This window comes from Pollachius pollachius, assembly GCF_949987615.1.
Source record: "Pollachius pollachius genome assembly, chromosome: 3".
NCBI lineage: Eukaryota > Metazoa > Chordata > Actinopteri > Gadiformes > Gadidae > Pollachius > Pollachius pollachius.
In genome coordinates, this window is record NC_136936.1 from 52,229,621 (window position 1) to 52,250,950 (window position 21,330).

Below are 21,330 nucleotides of genomic sequence, written 5' to 3' on the forward strand. Positions count from 1 at the left end.
TTTCTCCCTCGTCTCTAAACCGATGCAGCTGAAAGTCCCGCCCTCTCTCTTGCCAATAACGTTCATCTGGTGCATCCCGATCCAGACGTTTCATCGTGAGATGAGAACGCTTGGAACGAGGTACTTCCCTACTGAGAGATCTGATCTGTCCCAGATCGCATCACCAAAGCCTGCAGGTCGCTTGAGAAGCCCTCCGGCACCAGAAGGTCTGAGCTGTAGCCATCAGAGTGTCTCATGGCCGGGGTCCTGGCCTGGTTCTGGAACGAGCGGTTCTGGCTCCCGCACAACGTCACCTGGGCGGACCTGAAGAGCACCGAGGAGGCTTCGTTCCCGCAGGCGGAGGACCTCCTGCTAGCGGCTCCCCTCGCCTTCTGCCTCTTCCTGCTCCGAATGCTCTTCGAGAGGTGGGCGCTTATTGTGTGTGTGTGTGTGTGTGTGTGTGTGTGTGTGTGTGTGTGTGTGTGTGTGTGTGTGTGTGTGTGTGTGTGTGTGTGTGTGTGTGTGTGTGTGTGTGTGTGTGTGTGTGTGTGTGTGTGTGTGTGTGTGTGTGTGTGCGCGCGCGCGCGCGTGTCTCAGGCCTTTACCTTTTATATATTACGGTTTCTGAATTTTCTACGTCTGCATATTTATGCCGGAAGTGGCTGGAACAGAGTCATACTTCAGATGATGAATATTCGGAGCTTCAGAGTCCTCCAGCTTCAGGTCAGCGGGGCCCTGACGTGGAGAAAGTACATCACTAAAGAGTAATCTTACTGATCACTGAGCTTTAGGTTTCAGTCACGGATCCGTTCAGGTGGAGTTCTGGAGTCATTCTTCTGTTGTTGTGGTTTGGTGTTCTCACCATCGCAGACGTGAAGATCATCCAACCATCTTCTATCTCCACTTTAAGATTCAAGCATGTCACAACGTTATTACAATCCATTTTATCACAGAAGAGAATTCACAGATTGAGCTGCATAGTGTGTTTACCTAAAGATCGATGCTTACATATAGATCTTTGTTTACCCATAGGTCAATGCTTACCTATAGATCTATGTTTATCTATAGGTCAATGCTTACCTATAGATCTATGTTTACCTATAGGTCAATGCTTACCTATAGATCTATGTTTACCTGTAGGTCAATGCTTACCTATAGATTTATGTTTACCTATAGGTCAATGCTTACCTATACATCTATGCTTAACTATAGGTCTATGCTTTGTCAACGAGATATGCTCTATTATCCTTAACCATCAGGGTTCATACCCTGATGGTTAGATGAGTGTTTCCACGTAGACCTTTAGTAGATCAGTCAAATATTTCCCTTGTGTTCTTTCCAGGTTCATCGCGCGACCATGCGCCGTGGGGCTGAGGATCCAGAGCAGCGGGCCTCAGAGAGCCACGCCCAACGCCATCCTTGAGAAGGTGTTCACCGCCATCACCAAGGTAGGGGTTAGACAGTACAGAGACAGGTCAGTAAGGAGCAGGTAGGGGTTAGACAGTACAGAGACAGGTCAGTAAGGAGCAGGTAGGGGTTAGACAGTACAGAGACAGGTCATTAAGGAGCAGGTAGGGGTTAGACAGTACAGAGACAGGTCATTAAGGAGCAGGTAGGGGTTAGACAGTACAGAGACAGGTCATTAAGAGCAGGTAGGGGTTAGACAGTACAGAGACAGGTCATTAAGGAGCAGGTAGGGGTTAGACAGTACAGAGACAGGTCATTAAGGAGCAGGTAGGGGTTAGACAGTACAGGTCATTAAGGAGCAGGTAGGGGTTAGACAGTACAGAGACAGGTCATTAAGGAGCAGGTAGGGGTTAGACAGTACAGACACAGGTCATTAAGGAGCAGGTAGGGGTTAGACAGTACAGAGACAGGTCATTCAGGAGCAGGTAGGGGTTAGACAGTACAGGTCATTAAGGAGCAGGTAGGGGTTAGACAGTACAGAGACAGGTCATTAAGGAGCAGGTAGGGGTTAGACAGTACAGAGACAGGTCATTAAGGAGCAAGTAGGGGTTAGACAGTACAGAGACAGGTCATTAAGGAGCAGGTAGGGGTTTCACAGTACAGACAGGTCATTAAGGAGCAGGTAGGGGTTATACAGTAGAGAGACAGGTCATTAAGGAGCAGGTAGGGGTTAGACAGTACAGAGACAGGTCATTAAGGAGCAGGTAGGGGTTAGACAGTACAGAGACAGGTCATTGAGGACCAGGTAGGGGTTAGACAGTACAAAGACAGGTCATGGAGGAGCAGGTAGGGGTTAGACAGTACAGAGACAGGTCATTAAGGAGCAGGTAGGGGTTAGACAGTACAGAGACAGGTCATTAAGGAGCAGGTAGGGGTTAGACAGTACAGACACAGGTCATTAAGGAGTAGGTAGGGGTTAGACATTACAGGTCATTGAGGAGCAGGTAGGGGTTAGACAGTACAGAGACAGGTCATTGAGGATCAGGTAGGGGTTAGACAGTACAGAGACAGGTCATTGAGGAGCAGGTAGGGGTTAGACAGTACAGAGACAGGTCATTAAGGAGCAGGTAGGGGTTAGACAGTACAGAGACAGGTCACTAAGGAGCAGGTAGGGGTTAGACAGTACAGGTCATTAAGGAGCAGGTAGGGGTTAGACAGTACAGAGACAGGTCACTAAGGAGCAGGTAGGGATTAGACAGTACAGAGACAGGTCATTAAGGAGCAGGTAGGGGTTAGACAGTACAGGTCATTAAGGAGCAGGTAGGGGTTAGACAGTACAGAGACAGGTCATTAAGGAGCAGGTAAGGGTTAGACAGTACAGAGACAGGTCATTGAGGAGCAGGTAGGGGTTAGACAGTACAGAGACAGGTCATTGAGGAGCAGGTAGGGGTTAGACAGTACAGAGACAGGTCATTGAGGAGCAGGAAGGGGTTAGACAGTACAGAGACAGGTCATTGAGGAGCAGGTAGGGGTTAGACAGTACAGAGACAGGTCATTAAGGAGCAGGTAGGAGTTAGACAGTACAGAGACAGGTCATTAAGGAGCAGGTAGGAGTTAGACAGTACAGAGACAGGTCATTAAGGAGCAGGTAGGGGTTAGACAGTACAGACACAGGTCATTGAGGAGCAGGTAGGGGTTAGACAGTACAGAGACAGGTCATTGAGGAGCAGGTAGGGGTTAGACAGTACAGAGACAGGTAATTGAGGAGCAGGTAGGGGTTAGACAGTACAGAGACAGGTCACTAAGGAGCAGGTAGGGGTTAGACAGTACAGAGACAGGTCAGTGAGGAGCAGGTAGGGGTTAGACACTACAGAGACAGGTCATTGAGGAGCAGGTAGGGGTTAGACAGTACAGAGACAGGTCATTAAGGAGCAGGTAGGGGTTAGACAGTACAGAGACAGGTCATTGAGGAGGAGGTAGGGGTTAGACAGTACAGAGACAGGTCATTGAGGAGCAGGTAGGGGTGAGACAGTACAGAGACAGGTCATTAAGGAGCAGGTAGGGGTTAGACAGTACAGAGACAGGTCATTGAGGAGCAGGAAGGGGTTAGACAGTACAGAGACAGGTCATTGAGGAGCAGGTAGGGGTTAGACAGTACAGAGACAGGTCATTAAGGAGCAGGTAGGGGTTAGACAGTACAGAGACAGGTCATTAAGGAGCAGGTAGGGGTTAGACAGTACAGACACAGGTCATTAAGGAGCAGGTAGGGGTTAGACAGTACAGAGACAGGTCATTGAGGAGCAGGTAGGGGTTAGACAGTACAGAGACAGGTCATTGAGGAGCAGGTAGGGGTTAGACAGTACAGAGACAGGTCACTAAGGAGCAGGTAGGGGTTAGACAGTACAGAGACAGGTCAGTGAGGAGCAGGTAGGGGTTAGACACTACAGAGACAGGTCATTGAGGAGCAGGTAGGGGTTAGACAGTACAGAGACAGGTCATTAAGGAGCAGGTAGGGGTTAGACAGTACAGAGACAGGTCATTGAGGAGGAGGTAGGGGTTAGACAGTACAGAGACAGGTCATTGAGGAGCAGGTAGGGGTTAGACAGTACAGAGACAGGTCATTAAGGAGCAGGTAGGGGTTAGACAGTACAGAGACAGGTCATTAAGGAGCAGGTAGGGGTTAGACAGTACAGAGACAGGTCATTAAGGAGCAGGTAGGGGTTAGACAGTACAGAGACAGGTCACTAAGGAGCAGGTAGGGGTTAGACAGTACAGAGACAGGTCATTAAGGAGCAGGTAGGGGTTAGACAGTACAGAGACAGGTCATTAAGGAGCAGGTAGGGGTTAGACAGTACAGGTCATTAAGGAGCAGGTAGGGGTTAGACAGTACAGAGACAGGTCATTAAGGAGCAGGTAGGGGTGAGACAGTACAGAGACAGGTCGTTAAGGAGCAGGTAGGGGTTAGACAGTACAGGGACAGGTCACTAAGGAGCAGGTAGGGGTTAGACAGTACAGAGACAGGTCACTAAGGAGCAGGTAGGGGTTAGACAGTACAGAGACAGGTCATTAAGGAGCAGGTAGGGGTTAGACAGTACAGAGACAGGTCATTGAGGAGCAGGTGAGGTAGGGACTTTGATTATGTATCCCAGCACCTTTCAGCTGCTGGGTTAGCTGATGGATATCAGCGGCTGCTGCTTTTGACACATGTTGTTGTTGTTGTTGTTGTTGTTGTTGTGTTTGGTGTTTCCAGCACCCAGATGAGAAGCGGCTGGAGGGTCTGTCCAAGCAACTCGACTGGGACGTCCGCAGCATCCAGCGCTGGTTCAGACAGAGACGCAACCAGGAGAAGCCCAGCACTCTGACGCGCTTCTGCGAGAGCATGTGAGGCCCCCGGTGTGAGGGCCCCGGTCCTCTGAGGCCCCCGGCCAGTAGCCGTTATGTAGCAGTACCAGCTAACAGTAGCCGTTATGTAGCAGTACCAGCTAACAGTAGCCGTTATGTAGCCGTACCAGCTAACAGTGGCCCGTTATGTAGCAATACCAGCTAACAGTAGCCGTTATGTAGCAGTACCAGCTAACAGTAGCCCGTTATGTAGCAGTACCAGCTAACAGTAGCCGTTTTGTAGCCGTACCAGAGTGTACCCTGTAATAGCTCGCATCAGATTCAAGATGACGGTACTGGCATACAAGGCAGTCGATGGAACTGCCCCTGCCTACCTCCAAGCATTAGTAAAGCCACACACCCCAGCTCGATCCCTCCGCTCAACTACCTCAGCTGGACGTCTGGTACCGCCATCGCTAAGAGCAAGCAAAGGTCGATCAGCAAAGTCACAATTTTTCTATGTTTTGGGACCTCAGTGGTGGAACGAGCTCCCTACCGATGTCAGGACCGCAGAGTCGCTCACCAGCTTCCGCAAAAGACTCAAAACTCACCTGTTCAGAGTTCATCTCGACTCTGCATAGAAACCAATGCACAGCCACCCTTGAATGTTGTACGTCCTGGCACTTGTACATTGCACTTATTCAAGGTACTTAATTGTGTAGCATCTACAGTAGCTGCTATCGCTGCTTTACACGGGAAATGGGTTAGCCTAGCGATTGTAATACTTGCACTTGGTTCTATGAACGTCTTTACTGTACCGACAGCGATATATTGTTTCACTTCTTATGACAAATGTACTTATTGTAACAAATGCACTTATTGTAAGTCGCTTTGGATAACAGCGTCTGCTAAATGCCCTAAATGTAAATGTAAATGTACCAGCTAACAGTAGCCGTTATGTAGCAGTACCAGCTAACAGTGGCCGTTATGTAGCAGTACCAGCTAACAGTAGCCCGTTATGTAGCAGTACCAGCTAACAGTAGCCATTATGTAGCTGTACCAGCTAACAGTAGCCATTATGTAGCTGTACCAGCTAACAGTAGCCCGTTATGTAGCAGTACCAGCTAACAGTGGCCCGTTATGTAGCAATACCAGCTAACAGTAGCCGTTATGTAGCAGTACCAGCTAACAGTAGCCCGTTATGTAGCAGTACCAGCTAACAGTAGCCGTTTTGTAGCCGTACCAGAGTGTACCCTGTAATAGCTCGCATCAGATTCAAGATGACGGTACTGGCATACAAGGCAGTCGATGGAACTGCCCCTGCCTACCTCCAAGCATTAGTAAAGCCACACACCCCAGCTCGATCCCTCCGCTCAACTACCTCAGCTGGACGTCTGGTACCGCCATCGCTAAGAGCAAGCAAAGGTCGATCAGCAAAGTCACAATTTTTCTATGTTTTGGGACCTCAGTGGTGGAACGAGCTCCCTACCGATGTCAGGACCGCAGAGTCGCTCACCAGCTTCCGCAAAAGACTCAAAACTCACCTGTTCAGAGTTCATCTCGACTCTGCATAGAAACCAATGCACAGCCACCCTTGAATGTTGTACGTCCTGGCACTTGTACATTGCACTTATTCAAGGTACTTAATTGTGTAGCATCTACAGTAGCTGCTATCGCTGCTTTACACGGGAAATGGGTTAGCCTAGCGATTGTAATACTTGCACTTGGTTCTATGAACGTCTTTACTGTACCGACAGCGATATATTGTTTCACTTCTTATGACAAATGTACTTATTGTAACAAATGCACTTATTGTAAGTCGCTTTGGATAACAGCGTCTGCTAAATGCCCTAAATGTAAATGTAAATGTACCAGCTAACAGTAGCCGTTATGTAGCAGTACCAGCTAACAGTGGCCGTTATGTAGCAGTACCAGCTAACAGTAGCCCGTTATGTAGCAGTACCAGCTAACAGTAGCCATTATGTAGCTGTACCAGCTAACAGTAGCCATTATGTAGCTGTACCAGCTAACAGTAGCCCGTTATGTAGCAGTACCAGCTAACAGTAGCCCGTTATGTAGCATTATCAGCTAACAGTAGCCGTTATGTAGCTGTACCAGCTAATAGTAGCTTGTTATGTAGCAGTTCCAGCTAACAGTAGCCCGTTATGTAGCAGTACCAGCTAACAGTAGCCGTTACATAGCATTACCAGCTAACAGTAGCCCATTATGTAGCAGTACCAGCTAACAGTAGCTGTTATGGAGCAGTCCCAGCTAACAGTAGCCGTTATGGAGCAGTCCCAGCTAATAGTAGCCCGTTATGTAGCATTACCAGCTAACAGTAGCCATTACGTAGCATCAAAAGCTAACAGTAGCTGTTATGGAGCAATACCAGCTAACAGTAGCCGTTATGTAGCAGAACAAGCTAACAGTAGCCCGTTTTGTAGCAGTACCAGATAACAGTAGCCCGTTATGTAGCCGTACCAGCTAACAGTAGCCCGTTATGTAGCTGTACCAGCTAACAGTAGCCCGTTATGTATCTGTACCAGCTAACAGTAGCCCGTTATGTAGCAGAACAAGCTAACAGTAGCCCGTTATGTAGCAGTACCAGCTAACAGTAGCCCATTATGTAGCAGTACCAGCTAACAGTAGCCGTTATGGAGCAGTCCCAGCTAACAGTAGCCATTACGTAGCATCAAAAGCTAACAGTAGCCCGTTATGTAGCAGTACCAGCTAACAGTAGCCGTTATGTAGCAGAACAAGCTAACAGTAGCCGTTATGTAGCCGTACCAGCTAACAGTAGCCCGTTATGTAGCTGTATCAGCTAACAGTAGCCTGTTATGTAGCTGTACCAGCTAACAGTAGCCCATTATGTAGCTGTACCAGCTAACAGTAGCCGTTATGTAGCAGAACAAGCTAACAGTAGCCGTTATGTAGCCGTACCAGCTAACAGTGGCCCGTTATGTAGCCGTACCAGCTAACAGTAGCCGTTATGTAGCAGAACAAGCTAACAGTAGCCGTTATGTAGCCGTACCAGCTAACAGTGGCCCGTTATGTAGCCGTACCAGCTAACAGTGGCCCGTTATGTAGCAGAACAAGCTAACAGTAGCCGTTATGTAGCCGTACCAGCTAACAGTGGCCCGTTATGTAGCCGTACCAGCTAACAGTGGCCCGTAATGTAGCAGTACCAGCTAACAGTAGCCCGTTATGTAGCCGTACCAGCTAACAGTAGCCGTTATGTAGCAGAACAAGCTAAAAGTAGCCGTTATGTAGCCGTACCAGCTAACAGTGGCCCATTATGTAGCCGTACCAGCTAACAGTAGCTGTTATGTAGCCGTACCAGCTAACAGTAGCCCGTTATGTAGCTGTACCAGCTAACAGTAGCCGTTATGTAGCAGAACAAGCTAACAGTAGCCGTTATGTAGCCGTACCAGCTAACAGTGGCCCGTTATGTAGCCGTACCAGCTAACGGTGGCCGTTATGTAGCAGAACAAGCTAACAGTAGCCGTTATGTAGCCGTGCCAGCTAACAGTGGCCCGCTTTGTAGCCGTACCAGCTAACAGTGGCCCGTTATGTAGCCGTACCAGCTAACAGTGGCCCGTAATGTAGCAGTAATGTGTCCTCTGTACATTTAGTTTTGCAGACCAAGGCTGCGTCTCCTTGTTGACGGTCTGAACAGAAGACGCAAAAGTGGCATAGCGTCTTCACTTTTTATTCCGCGTTTAGACAAACGTTTTCGGGAGGAAATTTGCGTGCATATGGTGACGCAAAAGTGTGGAATTCGATTGGGTATGCATGTCAGGCGGCTAGGTGGTGCTGTGATACACTATCACACAACACCGCATGTCTGAGCGCATGCATAGAATCTTCCTTCTTCTCTTATCTGCACTGCGAAAACCAAAACATAATTACAGATCCTTCTCTGTTCAGTAATACTATCTGTTCATATCCTGTACACTTCGTGGAAAGACTCCTGGAAGTTTATTAGAGTCCGACGCATGGAAATAATCCAACATGTTTCTTTATTTCCCTGTGCTGGCGCTGTATGTGACGTAAACGCGCACGCAAAGTGAGCAGATCTGAGCAGAGTTTTGCGTCTTGGCAGTGTAGACGGAAACGCTACGGCGGAGCGTATTCAAGTTTTCCACTCTGGAGGGTGGTTTCACATTTTTTGTTTTCAAGCCCCAAAAACGCCGTCACCGTCTAAACAAAAGGCACTTCCGATAAAATATGTCGTTGTTTTTACCCGCAAGCATCCTCGTGTAAACGGGGCCTAAATAACTCATTTAGTAACTGAGTAGCCCTCCCCTTTACTCCCCCCTCCCCTTTACTCCCCCCTCCCCTTTACTCCCCCCTCCCCTTTACTCCCCCCTCCCCTTTACTCCCCCCTCCCCTTTACTCCCCCCTCCCCTTTACTCCAACTCCCCTTTACTCCCCCCTCCCCTTTACTCCCCCCTCCCCTTTACTCCCCCCTCCCCTTTACTCCAACTCCCCTTTACTCCCCCCTCCCCTTTACTCCCCCCTCCCCTTTACTCCCCCCTCCTCTTTACTCCCCTCCCCTTTACTCCCCCCTCCCCTTTACTCCTACTCCCCTTTACTCCCCCCTCTCCTTTACTCCCCCCTCCCCTTTACTCCCCCCTCCCCTTTACTCCTACTCCCCTTTACTCCCCCCTCCCCTTTACTCCTACTCCCCTTTACTCCCCCCTCCCCTTTACTCCCCCCTCCCCTTTACTCCCCCTCTCCTTTACTCCCCCCTCCCCTTTACTCCCCCCTCCTCTTTACTCCACCTCTCCTTGACTCCGCCCTCCCCTTGACTCCGCCCTCCCCTTGACTCCGCCCTGTCCGTGACTCAGCCCTCCCCTTGACTCTGCCCTCTCCTTGACTCCGCCCTCCCTTTGACTCCGCCCTCCCCTTGACTCCGCCCTCCCCTTGACTCCGCCCTCTCCTTGACTCCGCCCTAGGGGTCACTTCTACACCCTCCACCTTTAGAGCGTAGCTCACAAAATCAATAAATTAGCATTGAATATTTAATATTTTCAAAAATGTGTGTATTTATTTATTTGTAATTGTATAACCATGATCTAGAATTGATGAAAAATGCTCTAACACCTTATTAACTTAGAGAGGCAATCTGAGAAGAATAACCATTTAAATACCCATAGAATATAGACACCTCCAAGTAAAAGTGGGGAAGATTAAAGTACGGTAAACACAAACAAGTATTTATATGATCAACGGAAAGATGATAAAGGTAAAGGTGTCAAACATCTTCCTAAATCGGGCAAGGAGCCTAGACTGAACTCCCTGCTGGTCTCCAGCCTAGACTAAGCTGAACTTGTTCATCTGGACACCTGGAGAAAAACAACCTAACCAACGTACCACCTTCCTATTCTGCTTGTTTCCCTAGGTGGAGGTTTACCTTCTACCTATACATATTTACCTACGGCCTCCGATTCTTAAAAAAAGTAAGTTAACGTCTCTCTGTTTTGTTTTTAACATGCTTTAAAACTGTCCTTGGATGCCAGGCTGTAGAATGCATCTTTCACTGTGAATATCCGTCACTAGGGGATAGCAGTAGCTTCAATATAGCATTGAAAAACCAACAACGACAACAGCACTTACATCAGTAAGTGGGCGTAAAACCTCATCGTATTTGTTGTATTTGAAAGTGACCATCTCAAAGATCACTGATGGCGAAAGAAGCACGGCGGGAATCTTGTCAATATCACTCGTCAGTGGCCTTCTTAAAGATCATGCTTTTTTAGGGTTAATAGTTAATAGTTGTATTTGGGGGTACAACGAGAATAGGGTTAAATTCCAGTTATTTAGAAATAACCCTCATTATTATCACATTGTTTACTTCTGCATAACCAATTTCAGCGTCTTTCAGAAACGTCCTGTTTTGTTTCGTGTCGCATTAAGGCCCGCCTCCCGAGTAGCTCAGTCTGCTGTGATTGAGCAGCCCGCCCACTCTGTTGCGCTTGGTCAAATTAACCCCACCGAGAAGTTGCAAACATTGCGGGTAGCCGGAAGGAGCGACCTCTGCACTTCAGCACCCCCGACTGACCTCTCACTGTGTTGAAGGAAAGTCAAACGGGCCGTTACACACACTTATTGAGGGGCTTTCTCGTGGGCGCGAATACTCCTCCTGGCTTGGACTTACATTTTTCTATCTTAGCAGATGTAAAACATGTATACATTAAGTCATAGAACAGTCTAAAGCAAAGGGAAACTTATGATATCAACCCTTTATTACTGCAAATGAAAGGGCTTTGATCAGAGGGCCGTCGGCAAAATCCCCATCGTGTTCCCTCATTCTGCGATAAGTGTCTATTAACTCTTAACTTATATTGACATGTGTAAGATTGAACCCTTCCCAGTGCGCAAGCGGGACACTTTTTTTTAATTTTGAATGCGCAATAACCGAGTTCTGTCTGTTCTGACTGTCTGTGCAGCTGTGTAGCATCACCTAGCGTAGCTCCTTTGGCTGAGGGGCGTGGCCTAGCGTAGCTCGCTGTCTGTGGGCGTGGCCTAGCGTAGCTCGCTGTCTGTGGGCGTGGCCTAGCGTAGCTCGCTGTCTGTGGGCGTGGCCTAGCGTAGCTCGCTGTCTGTGGGCGTGGCCTAGCGTAGCTCCTGGTTGGGGGGCGTGAGGGGGAGGGGTTTAGAAGTGTCGATAGTAAGATTCTACAAAAAACGAAATACTATGTTATATTTAATTATTTCAGTTTTACTCCCATCAATTATTTAGGGTTTTGTTCACAGGGCTCTTAATGTAATCAAATCTACCAAAGCTGAACTGAACAGGCTGGGTTCCGCTTTATTTGAATGTGTTTGTTCTTTGATCCCTAGACTCCATGGCTCTGGAACACCAAAGAGTGCTGGGTCAACTACCCAAACCAGGTTAGCATTTATGCTAATCATTCAAATCTTCAATACATAACTACCCAAACCAGGTTAGCTTTTTTCTAATGTTTCAATACTTAATACGTAATCAATACTTAACTTAATACTCAATACATAACTACCTGAACCAGGTAAGCATTTGATTCAATGCATAGCTACCCAAATGACGTTTCATCTATTTTACTCATTCCATACTTACATACACACTTACCTTACCATCCAAACCAGTTGATGTAATTATCACGAAAATGAGAAACCCAACATTAGCAAAATATAATTTACAATATGACATCTATTATAATAAAAATGCTATTTCCTCTTGAATGTTTTTTTGGCGGTAATGGAAAAGTAGGCTGTATTTTGAACGGTTTTGTGTGGTGTGTGTGATTACAGCCGCTCACAGTGGACCTCCATTACTACTACATCGTGGAGCTGTCCTTCTACCTGTCCCTCCTCTTATCTCAGTTCACAGACATGAGGAGGAAGGTAGGAACATGAACATGTTAGGATCATAGCCTCGTCAAACTAGACTCTAGCAGTAGTCACATGAATGTTATAAAGGCCTCTCTGAGGCGCTGTTCTCCGCTCTGAGACGCTAACGTTTCCTTTCTTCTTTCCATGACTTGACAGGATATAGCTATATAGAGATAGAATGTCAACAGTGTATTTAGAGTATAAAACAGTGTATTCAGAGTATAAAATAGTGTAGTCAGAGTATAGAACAGTGTATTTAAAGTATAAAACAGTGTATTCAAAGTATAGAGCAGTGTATTCAGAGTATAGAACAGTGTATTCAGAGTATAGAACAGTGTATTCAGAGTATGAAACAGTGTATTCAGAGTATAGAACAGTGTATTCAGAGTATAGAACAGTGTATTCAGAGTATAGAACAGTGTATTCAGAGTATGAAACAGTGTATTCAGAGTATAGAACAGTGTATTCAGAGTATAGAACAGTGTATTCAGAGTATGAAACAGTGTATTCAGAGTATAGAACAGTGTATTCAGAGTATAGAACAGTGTATTCAGAGTAAAGAACTGTGTGTTGATGTGGACGGCCCATCTGAGGCAGTGTCTCTGAGACCGGACTCCTTTAGTCTAACGCCACACTGAGTGGTACATTTCATACACAGCATCCCTCATTACAACACTCCTCCTCAACGACGTGCTACCAAAGTATCCCAGCGTTGGGATGGGTCATAACCATGGGGATGACACACCCTCAGCCCTTCAGTGTTTGAGTTCAACCAGCATGCTCAGACAGAACTTCCACCTAGATGTTAACCTGACCCAATAATATGGGGATTAACGCAACAACAATATACTCAAAGCACCGTGGAAGAATATATTCATTTCAGATTAGATTCAGGTTAAGTCAGCTTGGAAACACATCATTGTAAGTAAAAGAATATTGATAATCGGCATGTTCAGACAGCCCCAGTTCCCTGTGCTAGTAACCAACCAGTCGTCATGCTGTGTTCTATGTATGTATGCAGGGTGCGATTTGTGAAAAAACCAGAGGGGGGGATAATTTTGAGAAACGTTTTAAAATGTTTCAAAATGAAGACGGACCCTGTGTATTTTGGTTGTTAATTATTACGATGTAATGGTGAAAACACTTTGGGTGGGGGGGATAATTTTTATCCCCACCGTGGATAAAAATAATTCAGCAGAGGGTAGGACGTGTAAACCAGAGGGGGGGATAATCCCCACCATCCCCACCGGCAAATCGCACCCTGTATGTATGTATGTATGTATGTATGTATGTATGTATGTATGTATGTATGTATGTATGTATGTATGTATGTATGTATGTATGTATGTATGTATGTATGTATGTGCATCTGTAGTAGTAGATAGTATATAATTATGGTTTATTACTAACATATAGTACATATAATATTAAACCTGTAGTAGTGTATATATAATATAATGATGGTTTAGTCGTTACTTACAGTACATTTCATATATGAAATAGTTATTAGGATGCTCAGATCAGACTTCTTCATTGAATTTTTTTGTGTCATGAAAACACTTAACAGCTATTTTATTTAGTTATTGCTTCATATTTGATTTTGTTTTGGCTCTGTTGGGTAGGGTTGGGGGTAGGGTTGGGTCCGCTCTGCAGTGGTTCTGCCCATGGCTGCCCTCTTCTGCACCCCAACAACCTCCCCCTTACTCACCCACCTGCTCATCCACCCCCACCCTAACACCATGACACCTCCCCCTTACTCACCCACCTCCTCATCCACCCCCACCCTAACACCATGACACCTCCCCCTTACTCACCCACCTCCACCCCCACCCTAACACCATGACACCTCCCCCCTTACTCACCCACCTCCTCATCCACCCCCACCCTAACACCATGACACCTCCCCCCTTACTCACCCACCTCCTCATCCACCCCCACCCTAACACCATGACACCTCCCCCTTACTCACCCACCTCCTCATCCACCCCCACCCTAACACCATGACACCTCCCCCCTTACTCACCCACCTCCTCATCCACCCCCACCCTAACACCATGACACCTCCCCCTTACTCACCCACCTCCTCATCCACCCCCACCCCAACACCATGACACCTCCCCCTTACTCACCCACCTCCTCATCCACCCCCACCCTAACACCATGACGCCTCCACCCTCTCCTCTCTGTTGACACATGGCATGTTTCTGTTTGGTTTCTCTTTTCAGTTTATTTCACTGAAAACTCCAGTGTGTTTACTGTTCACTGCTTCATTCTCTCTCTCCTCCAGTTTGTTCACTGCTTTATTCTCTCTCTCCTCCAGTGGGTTCACTGCTTCATTCTCTCTCTCCTCCAGTTTGTTCACTGCTTCATTCTCTCTCTCCTCCAGTGGGTTCACTGCTTCATTCTCTCTCTCCTCAGTGGGTTCACTGCTTCATTCTCTCTCTCCTCCAGTGGGTTCACTGCTTCATTCTCTTTCTGGTCCAGTGGGTTCACTGCTTCATTCTCTCTCTGGTCCAGTGTGTTCACTGCTTCATTCTCTCTCTGGTCCAGTGTGTTCACTGCTTCATTCTCTCTCTGGTCCAGTGTGTTCATCGCTTCATTTTCTCTCTGGTCCAGTGGGTTCACTGCTTCATTCTCTCTCTGGTCCAGTGTGTTCACTGCTTCATTCTCTCTCTGGTCCAGTGTGTTCACTGCTTCATTCTCTCTCTGGTCCAGTGTGTTCATCACTTCATTTTCTCTCTGGTCCAGTGGGTTCACTGCTTCATTCTCTCTCTGGTCCAGTGTGTTCACTGTTCACTGCCTCATGCTCTCTGGTCCAGTGTGTTCACTTTGTTCACTGTTTCATTCTCTCTCTGGTCCAGTGTGTTCATCGCTTCATTTTCTCTCTGGTCCAGTGTGTTCACTGTTCACTGCTTCATTCTCTCTGATCCTGTGTGTTCACTGCTTCATTGTCTCTTAGTTCCAGTGTGTTCACTGCTTCATTCTCTCTGGTCCAGTGTGTTCACTGCTTCATTCTCTCTCAGTTCCAGTGTGTTCACTGTGTTCACTGTGTTCACTGCTTCATTCTCTCTCTGGTCCAGTGTGTTCACTGTGTTCACTGCTTCATTCTCTCTCTGGTCCAGTGTGTTCACTGTGTTCACTGCTTCATTCTCTCTCTGGTCCAGTGTGTTCACTGCTTCATTCCTCCTCTCCTCTTCTCATCTGTCCTTCCTTGACTTTTCTATGAGACCAAACCCTCTGCTTGACGGCTGCCATTCTAATCAATAGTATCCATAGCTACACTAGCAGATGCTAACGGACTCCCTGGACCCTAACCTTCACCGCTGTTCAGGCCGTTCTCTGCCACTGATGTAGAACTGACAGCTCAACTGTTTGCTTCTGCATTCAACTTATAAAAAAACAGATACAAAAGAGACTCAGTTTATAATACTAAATCAACTGCATGCTTAGTTTAGTGTGCATCCTTAATCAATTCCAATTGTATTTCTCGAAGTGCGTCCAGTGATGGTTGAGTTATGATACAGACACGCATACAAACACTACATATGTACTCTCACCTTATCGAAAACATCGCCTTAGCTCTTCAGGTCGTTCCCTTGTTAGGTATCTAACACAAAGCTGTGTGGTGGGGACTAGTTGTGACCGTCAAACTGTTCCTCAGGACTTCCTGCTCATGTTCCTGCACCACCTGACCACCATCTCCCTCATCAGCTTCTCCTACGTCAACAACATGGTGCGGGTTGGCACTCTGCTCATGTGTCTCCACGACGCAGTCGATGTACTGATGGAGGTATGGGGGCAGTGGTTTACGTCCTCTGGGTAACGTAGTCTGGGTACTGTCCTCTGGGTAACGTCCTCTGGGTAACGTCCTCTGGGTAACGTAGTCTGGGTACTGTCCTCTGGGTAACGTTCTCTGGGTAACGTCCTCTGGGTAACGTAGTCTGGGTAACGTCCTCTGGGTAACGTAGTCTGGGTAACGTAGTCTAGGTAACGTAGTCTGGGTAACGTCCTCTGGGTAACGTCCTCTGGGTAACGTCCTCTGGGTAACGTAGTCTGGGTAACGTCCTCTGGGTAACGTCCTCTGGGTAACGTAGTCTGGGTAACGTAGTCTAGGTAACGTAGTCTGGGTACTGTCCTCTGGGTAACGTTCTCTGGGTAACGTCCTCTGGGTAACGTCCTCTGGGTAACGTAGTCTGGGTAACGTCCTCTGGGTAACGTAGTCTGGGTAACGTCCTCTGGGTAACGTAGTCTGGGTAACGTCCTCTGGGTAACGTAGTCTGGGTAACGTAGTCTAGGTAACGTAGTCTGGGTAACGTCCTCTGGGTAACGTCCTCTGGGTAACGTCCTCTGGGTAACGTAGTCTGGGTAACGTAGTCTAGGTAACGTAGTCTGGGTAACGTCCTCTGGGTAACATCCTCTTGGTAACGTAGTCTGGGTAACGTCCTCTGGGTAACGTAGTCTAGGTAACGTAGTCTGGGTAACGTCCTCTGGGTAACATCCTCTGGGTAACGTAGTCTGGGTAACGTCCTCTGGGTAACGTCCTCTGGGTAACATAGTCTGGGTAACGTCCTCTGGGTAACGTCCTCTGGGTAACGTCCTCTGGGTAACGGAGTCTGGGTAACGTAGTCTGGGTAACGTAGTCTGGGTAACGTCCTCTGGGTAACATAGTCTGGGTAACGTCCTCTGGGTAACGTCCTCTGGGTAACGTCCTCTGGGTACGAGTTTGGGTAACGTAGTCTGGGTAACGTCCTCTGGGTAACGTAGTCTGGGTAACGTAGTCTGGGTAACGTCCTCTGGGTAGCGTCCTCTGGGTAACGTCCTCTGGGTAGCGTCCTCTGGGTAACGTCCTCTGGGTAACGTCCTCTGGGTAACGTAGTCTGGGTAACGTCCTCTGGGTAGCGTCCTCTGGGTAACGTTCTCTGGGTAACGTCCTCTGGGTAACGTAGTCTGGGTAACGAAGCACAACGCTATGTAGGTGATGTTTATACAGTCAATAATGACGAGGGTTAACTCTCATGTTGCTTCATGAAGTGTTTTTATTTGTTCACATTTTCTCTCAGGCCGCCAAGATGGCCAACTACGCCAGATGCCAGACGCTCTGCAACTTCCTGTTCGCCGTGTTCTCAATGTTCTTCATCAGCTCCAGGCTGGGGGTCCTTCCCATCTGGTAACCCTAACCCTAACTCACTGCTCATAACCCTAACTCACTGCTCATGACCCTAACTCACTGCTCATAACCCTAACTCACTGCTCATGACCCTAACTCACTGTTCATAACCCTAACTCACTGTTCATGACCCTAACTCACTGCTCATAACCCTAACTCACTGTTCATAACCCTAACTCACTGTTCATGACCCTAACTCACTGCTCATGACCCTAACTCACTGCTCATAACCCTAACTCACTGCTCATAACCCTAACTCACTGCTCATGACCCTAACTCACTGTTCATAACCCTAACTCACTGCTCATAACCCTAACTCACTGCTCATGACCCTAACTCACTGCTCATGACCCTAACTCACTGTTCATAACCCTAACTCACTGCTCATGACCCTAACTCACTGCTCATGACCCTAAGTCACTGCTCATGACCCTAACTCACTGCTCATGACCCTAACTCACTGCTCATAACCCTAACCCTAACTCACTGTTCGTAACCCTAACTCACTGTTCGTAACCCTAACTCACTGTTCATAACCCTAACTCACTGTTCATAACCCTAACTCACTGCTCATAACCCTAACTCACTGCTCATGACCCTAACTCACTGCTCATAACCCTAACCCTAACTCACTGTTCGTAACCCTAACTCACTGTTCGTAACCCTAACTCACTGTTCATAACCCTAACTCACTGTTCATAACCCTAACTCACTGCTCATAACCCTAACTCACTGCTCATAACCCTAACTCACTGCTCATAACCCTAACTCACTGCTCATGACCCTAACTCACTGCTCATAACCATAACCCTAACTCACTCCTCCTAACCCTAACTCACTGTTCATAACCCTAACTCACTGTTCATGACCCTAACTCACTGTTCATGACCCTAACTCACTGCTCATGACCCTAACTCACTGCTCATAACCCTAACTCACTGCTCATAACCCTAACTCACTCCTCCTAACCCTAACTCACTGCTCATAACCCTAACTCACTGCTCATAACCCTAACCCTAACTCACTGTTCATAACCCTAACTCACTGCTCATAACCCTAACTCACTGCTCATAACCATAACCCTAACTCACTCCTCCTAACCCTAACTCACTGTTCGTAACCCTAACTCACTGCTCATGACCCTAACTCACTGCTCATGACCTAACCCTGACTCACTGCTCATAACCCTAACTCACTGCTCATAACCATAACCCTAACTCACTCCTCCTAACCCTAACTCACTGTTCGTAACCCTAACTCACTGCTCATAACCCTAACCCTAACTCACTGTTCGTAACCCTAACTCACTGCTCATGACCCTAACTCACTGCTCATGACCCTAACTCACTGCTCATAACCCTAACTCACTGCTCATGACCCTAACTCACTGCTCATAACCCTAACTCACTGTTCATGACCCTAACTCACTGCTCATAACCCTAACTCACTGCTCATAACCCTAACTCACTGCTCATGACCCTAACTCACTGCTCATGACCCTAACTCACTGCTCATAACCCTAACCCTAACTCACTGCTCATGACCCTAACTCACTGCTCATGACCCTAACCCTAACTCACTGCTCATGACCCTAACTCACTGCTCATGACCTAACCCTGACTCTGCCCTCTCCCTCAGGATCCTGAACACCACTCTCTTTGAGAGCTGGGAGATGGTGGGTCCCTACCCGTCATGGTGGCTCTTCAACCTGCTGCTGCTCCTCCTGCAGGCACTGCACTCCTACTGGTCCTACCTCATCGTGAAGACCGCATGCCGGGCGGTCTGCAGGGGCAGGGTGAGACACAGTGGGGGGGTGAGACACAGTGGGGGGGGTGAGACACAGTGGGGGGCAGGGTGAGACACAGTGGGGGGCAGGGTGAGACACAGTGGGGGGCAGGGTGAGACACAGTGGGGGGCAGGGTGAGACACAGTGGGGGGGTGAGACACAGTGGGGGGCAGGGTGAGACACAGTGGGGGGCAGGGTGAGACACAGTGGGGGGCAGGGTGAGACACAGTGGGGGGCAGGGTGAGACACAGTGGGGGGGTGAGACACAGTGGGGGGCAGGGTGAGACACAGTGGGGGGGTGAGACACAGTGGGGGGGGTGAGACACAGTGGGGGGCAGGGTGAGACACAGTGGGGGGCAGGGTGAGACACAGTGGGGGGGGTGAGACACAGTGGGGGGCAGGGTGAGACACAGTGGGGAGCAGGGTGAGACACAGTGGGGGGCAGGGTGAGACACAGTGGGGGGCAGGGTGAGACACAGTGGGGGGGTGAGACACAGTGGGGGGGGTGAGACACAGTGGGGGGCAGGGTGAGACACAGTGGGGGGCAGGGTGAGACACAGTGGGGGGCAGGGTGAGACACAGTGGGGAGCAGGGTGAGACACAGTGGGGGGGGTGAGACACAGTGGGGGGCAGGGTGAGACACAGTGGGGGGCAGGGTGAGACACAGTGGGGGGGTGAGACACAGTGGGGGGCAGGGTGAGACACAGTGGGGGGCAGGGTGAGACACAGTGGGGGGGTGAGACACAGTGGGGGGGGTGAGACACAGTGGGGGGGGTGAGACACAGTGGGGGGCAGGGTGAGACACAGTGGGGGGGTGAGACACAGTGGGGGGGTGAGACACAGTGGGGGGCAGGGTGAGGGGGGGTGAACATACATAATAATGATCAATAATATTAAAGGATGACCCATTTGTAGTTGTGGTGGTGACTGCCTAATGTTTAGGGATATGGTTTAGGGTTATTCATAACCCTATAGCAGGTTACACATAAGGTTACAGATAAATACAATCTAAATATGATAGTTACAAATAAATGAGAACTATAGCAAACTATTATATTTACATGGTCACAGTCTATCTGATATGATGCACATGCAATAATCACCTTTGAACTTTTCTATTTTCTTATCCCCCATACTACCACGGACATCTGCAAGGCGGGAAAATGGAACCCTTTAAATGTAAGATCTGTCATTAATATATTAAATGGTTTAAATATATAAATATGCAGTTGTATATCAACTGTCAGAGAGACACAGGTTCCTCCTGTTCAGACACTTTTACGCTAACCCTAACTAGTTAACCGGATCTGGGTTACGCATGAACCAGGTCTGAATCAACAGAACAGTCAGGATGCGATTGAATCTGAGCTTGATTGGTCCTCCCTGTTTGGACTTCAGGTGTCTAAAGACGACCGCAGCGACATGGAGACAAGCTCAGACGAGGAGGACGGTCCGATGGCCAATCAGAAGCCCCACAGCAGCGCCACCAACGGCACAAACAACAAAACACATGAGGCCAACGGCTACGGGCCATGCCCTGAGGAACACCACTGACCACCCCTCACAACCCTACCCCTAACCCTACCCATACACCTCACCCTTCTCCTAACCCCCATAACCCCTTCCCCTGACCCGTACTAACACTTGAGCTGGGGATGTGTGCGTGTTAACGAGTTCATGGTGGGATTCAAGAACGACCTCACCCAATTGGTTCTTATACACAACAAAGCGTAGAGTTCCCCTGAGAACCCTACCTCTACTATGGCCTAATCTCCCTCCAGCCATCATTCTTATTCTTTATCTCTCTCTGGTCTCTCTCTGTCCCCCTCTCTCTCTCTCTCTCTCTCTGTATGTGTTATTGTCTTGTCAATCTTATTTATTTATTTTATGTTTGCAGGTCATGCTTAGGGCCAATGTCCAGGTAGAGGGTAGCTATACTGGACACAATGACTATCAACTGGGTTTGTGTGATTTGTGAAATCAATGCCAAAACGAAGATTGAATTGGAATTCATACACACTAAATAAATAGTAATGTGTGTTATTTCCTCTCATTTCAATGAGACATGCTCCATATGGGATGTGGCGGCAGTATTATGTGCTACAGGCATTCTGTGCATGCAGCTAGATGCTGTAATGAAGGGGTTTGTTTAAAAGTATTCTGGTATGATGTCAAGCTGAAAGGCAGATACCGGGTGTTTCAAATATTCAATAAACAGACCGTTCAAACGTGTGTGTGTGTGTGTACGTGCGTGCGCGCAAGATGGAAGAGGCTGACTAGCTCAGCAGTCCAATGA

The 21,330-nt window shown here is 48.0% G+C and overlaps 1 protein-coding gene across 1 annotated transcript; it reads left to right on the forward strand.

Annotated features, from left to right (window-relative positions):
- The first annotated feature begins 107 nt into the window (after positions 1-107).
- Positions 108-21,323, forward strand: cers6 (ceramide synthase 6). The gene is made up of 11 exons (XM_079732257.1): positions 108-404; positions 1,322-1,427; positions 4,637-4,767; positions 10,112-10,169; positions 11,554-11,604; positions 12,001-12,093; positions 15,743-15,871; positions 17,142-17,248; positions 18,887-19,043; positions 20,190-20,213; positions 20,433-21,323. The coding sequence occupies exons 1-11, from the start codon at positions 235-237 to the stop codon at positions 20,586-20,588; spliced, it is 1,182 nt and encodes a 393-aa protein (XP_079588383.1). The 5' UTR covers positions 108-234; the 3' UTR covers positions 20,589-21,323.
- The last annotated feature ends 7 nt before the right edge of the window (positions 21,324-21,330 follow it).

Bases quoted from the DNA above. Each gene is read 5' to 3' on its own strand.
- cers6 (XM_079732257.1), top strand. From the start codon at position 235: ATGGCCGGGGTCCTGGCCTGGTTCTGGAACGAGCGGTTCTGGCTCCCG. The intron at 405-1,321 runs GTGGGCGCTTAT...TGTTCTTTCCAG, and splicing joins CTCCGAATGCTCTTCGAGAG to GTTCATCGCGCGACCATGCG. The intron at 10,170-11,553 runs GTAAGTTAACGT...TTTGATCCCTAG, and splicing joins GCCTCCGATTCTTAAAAAAA to ACTCCATGGCTCTGGAACAC.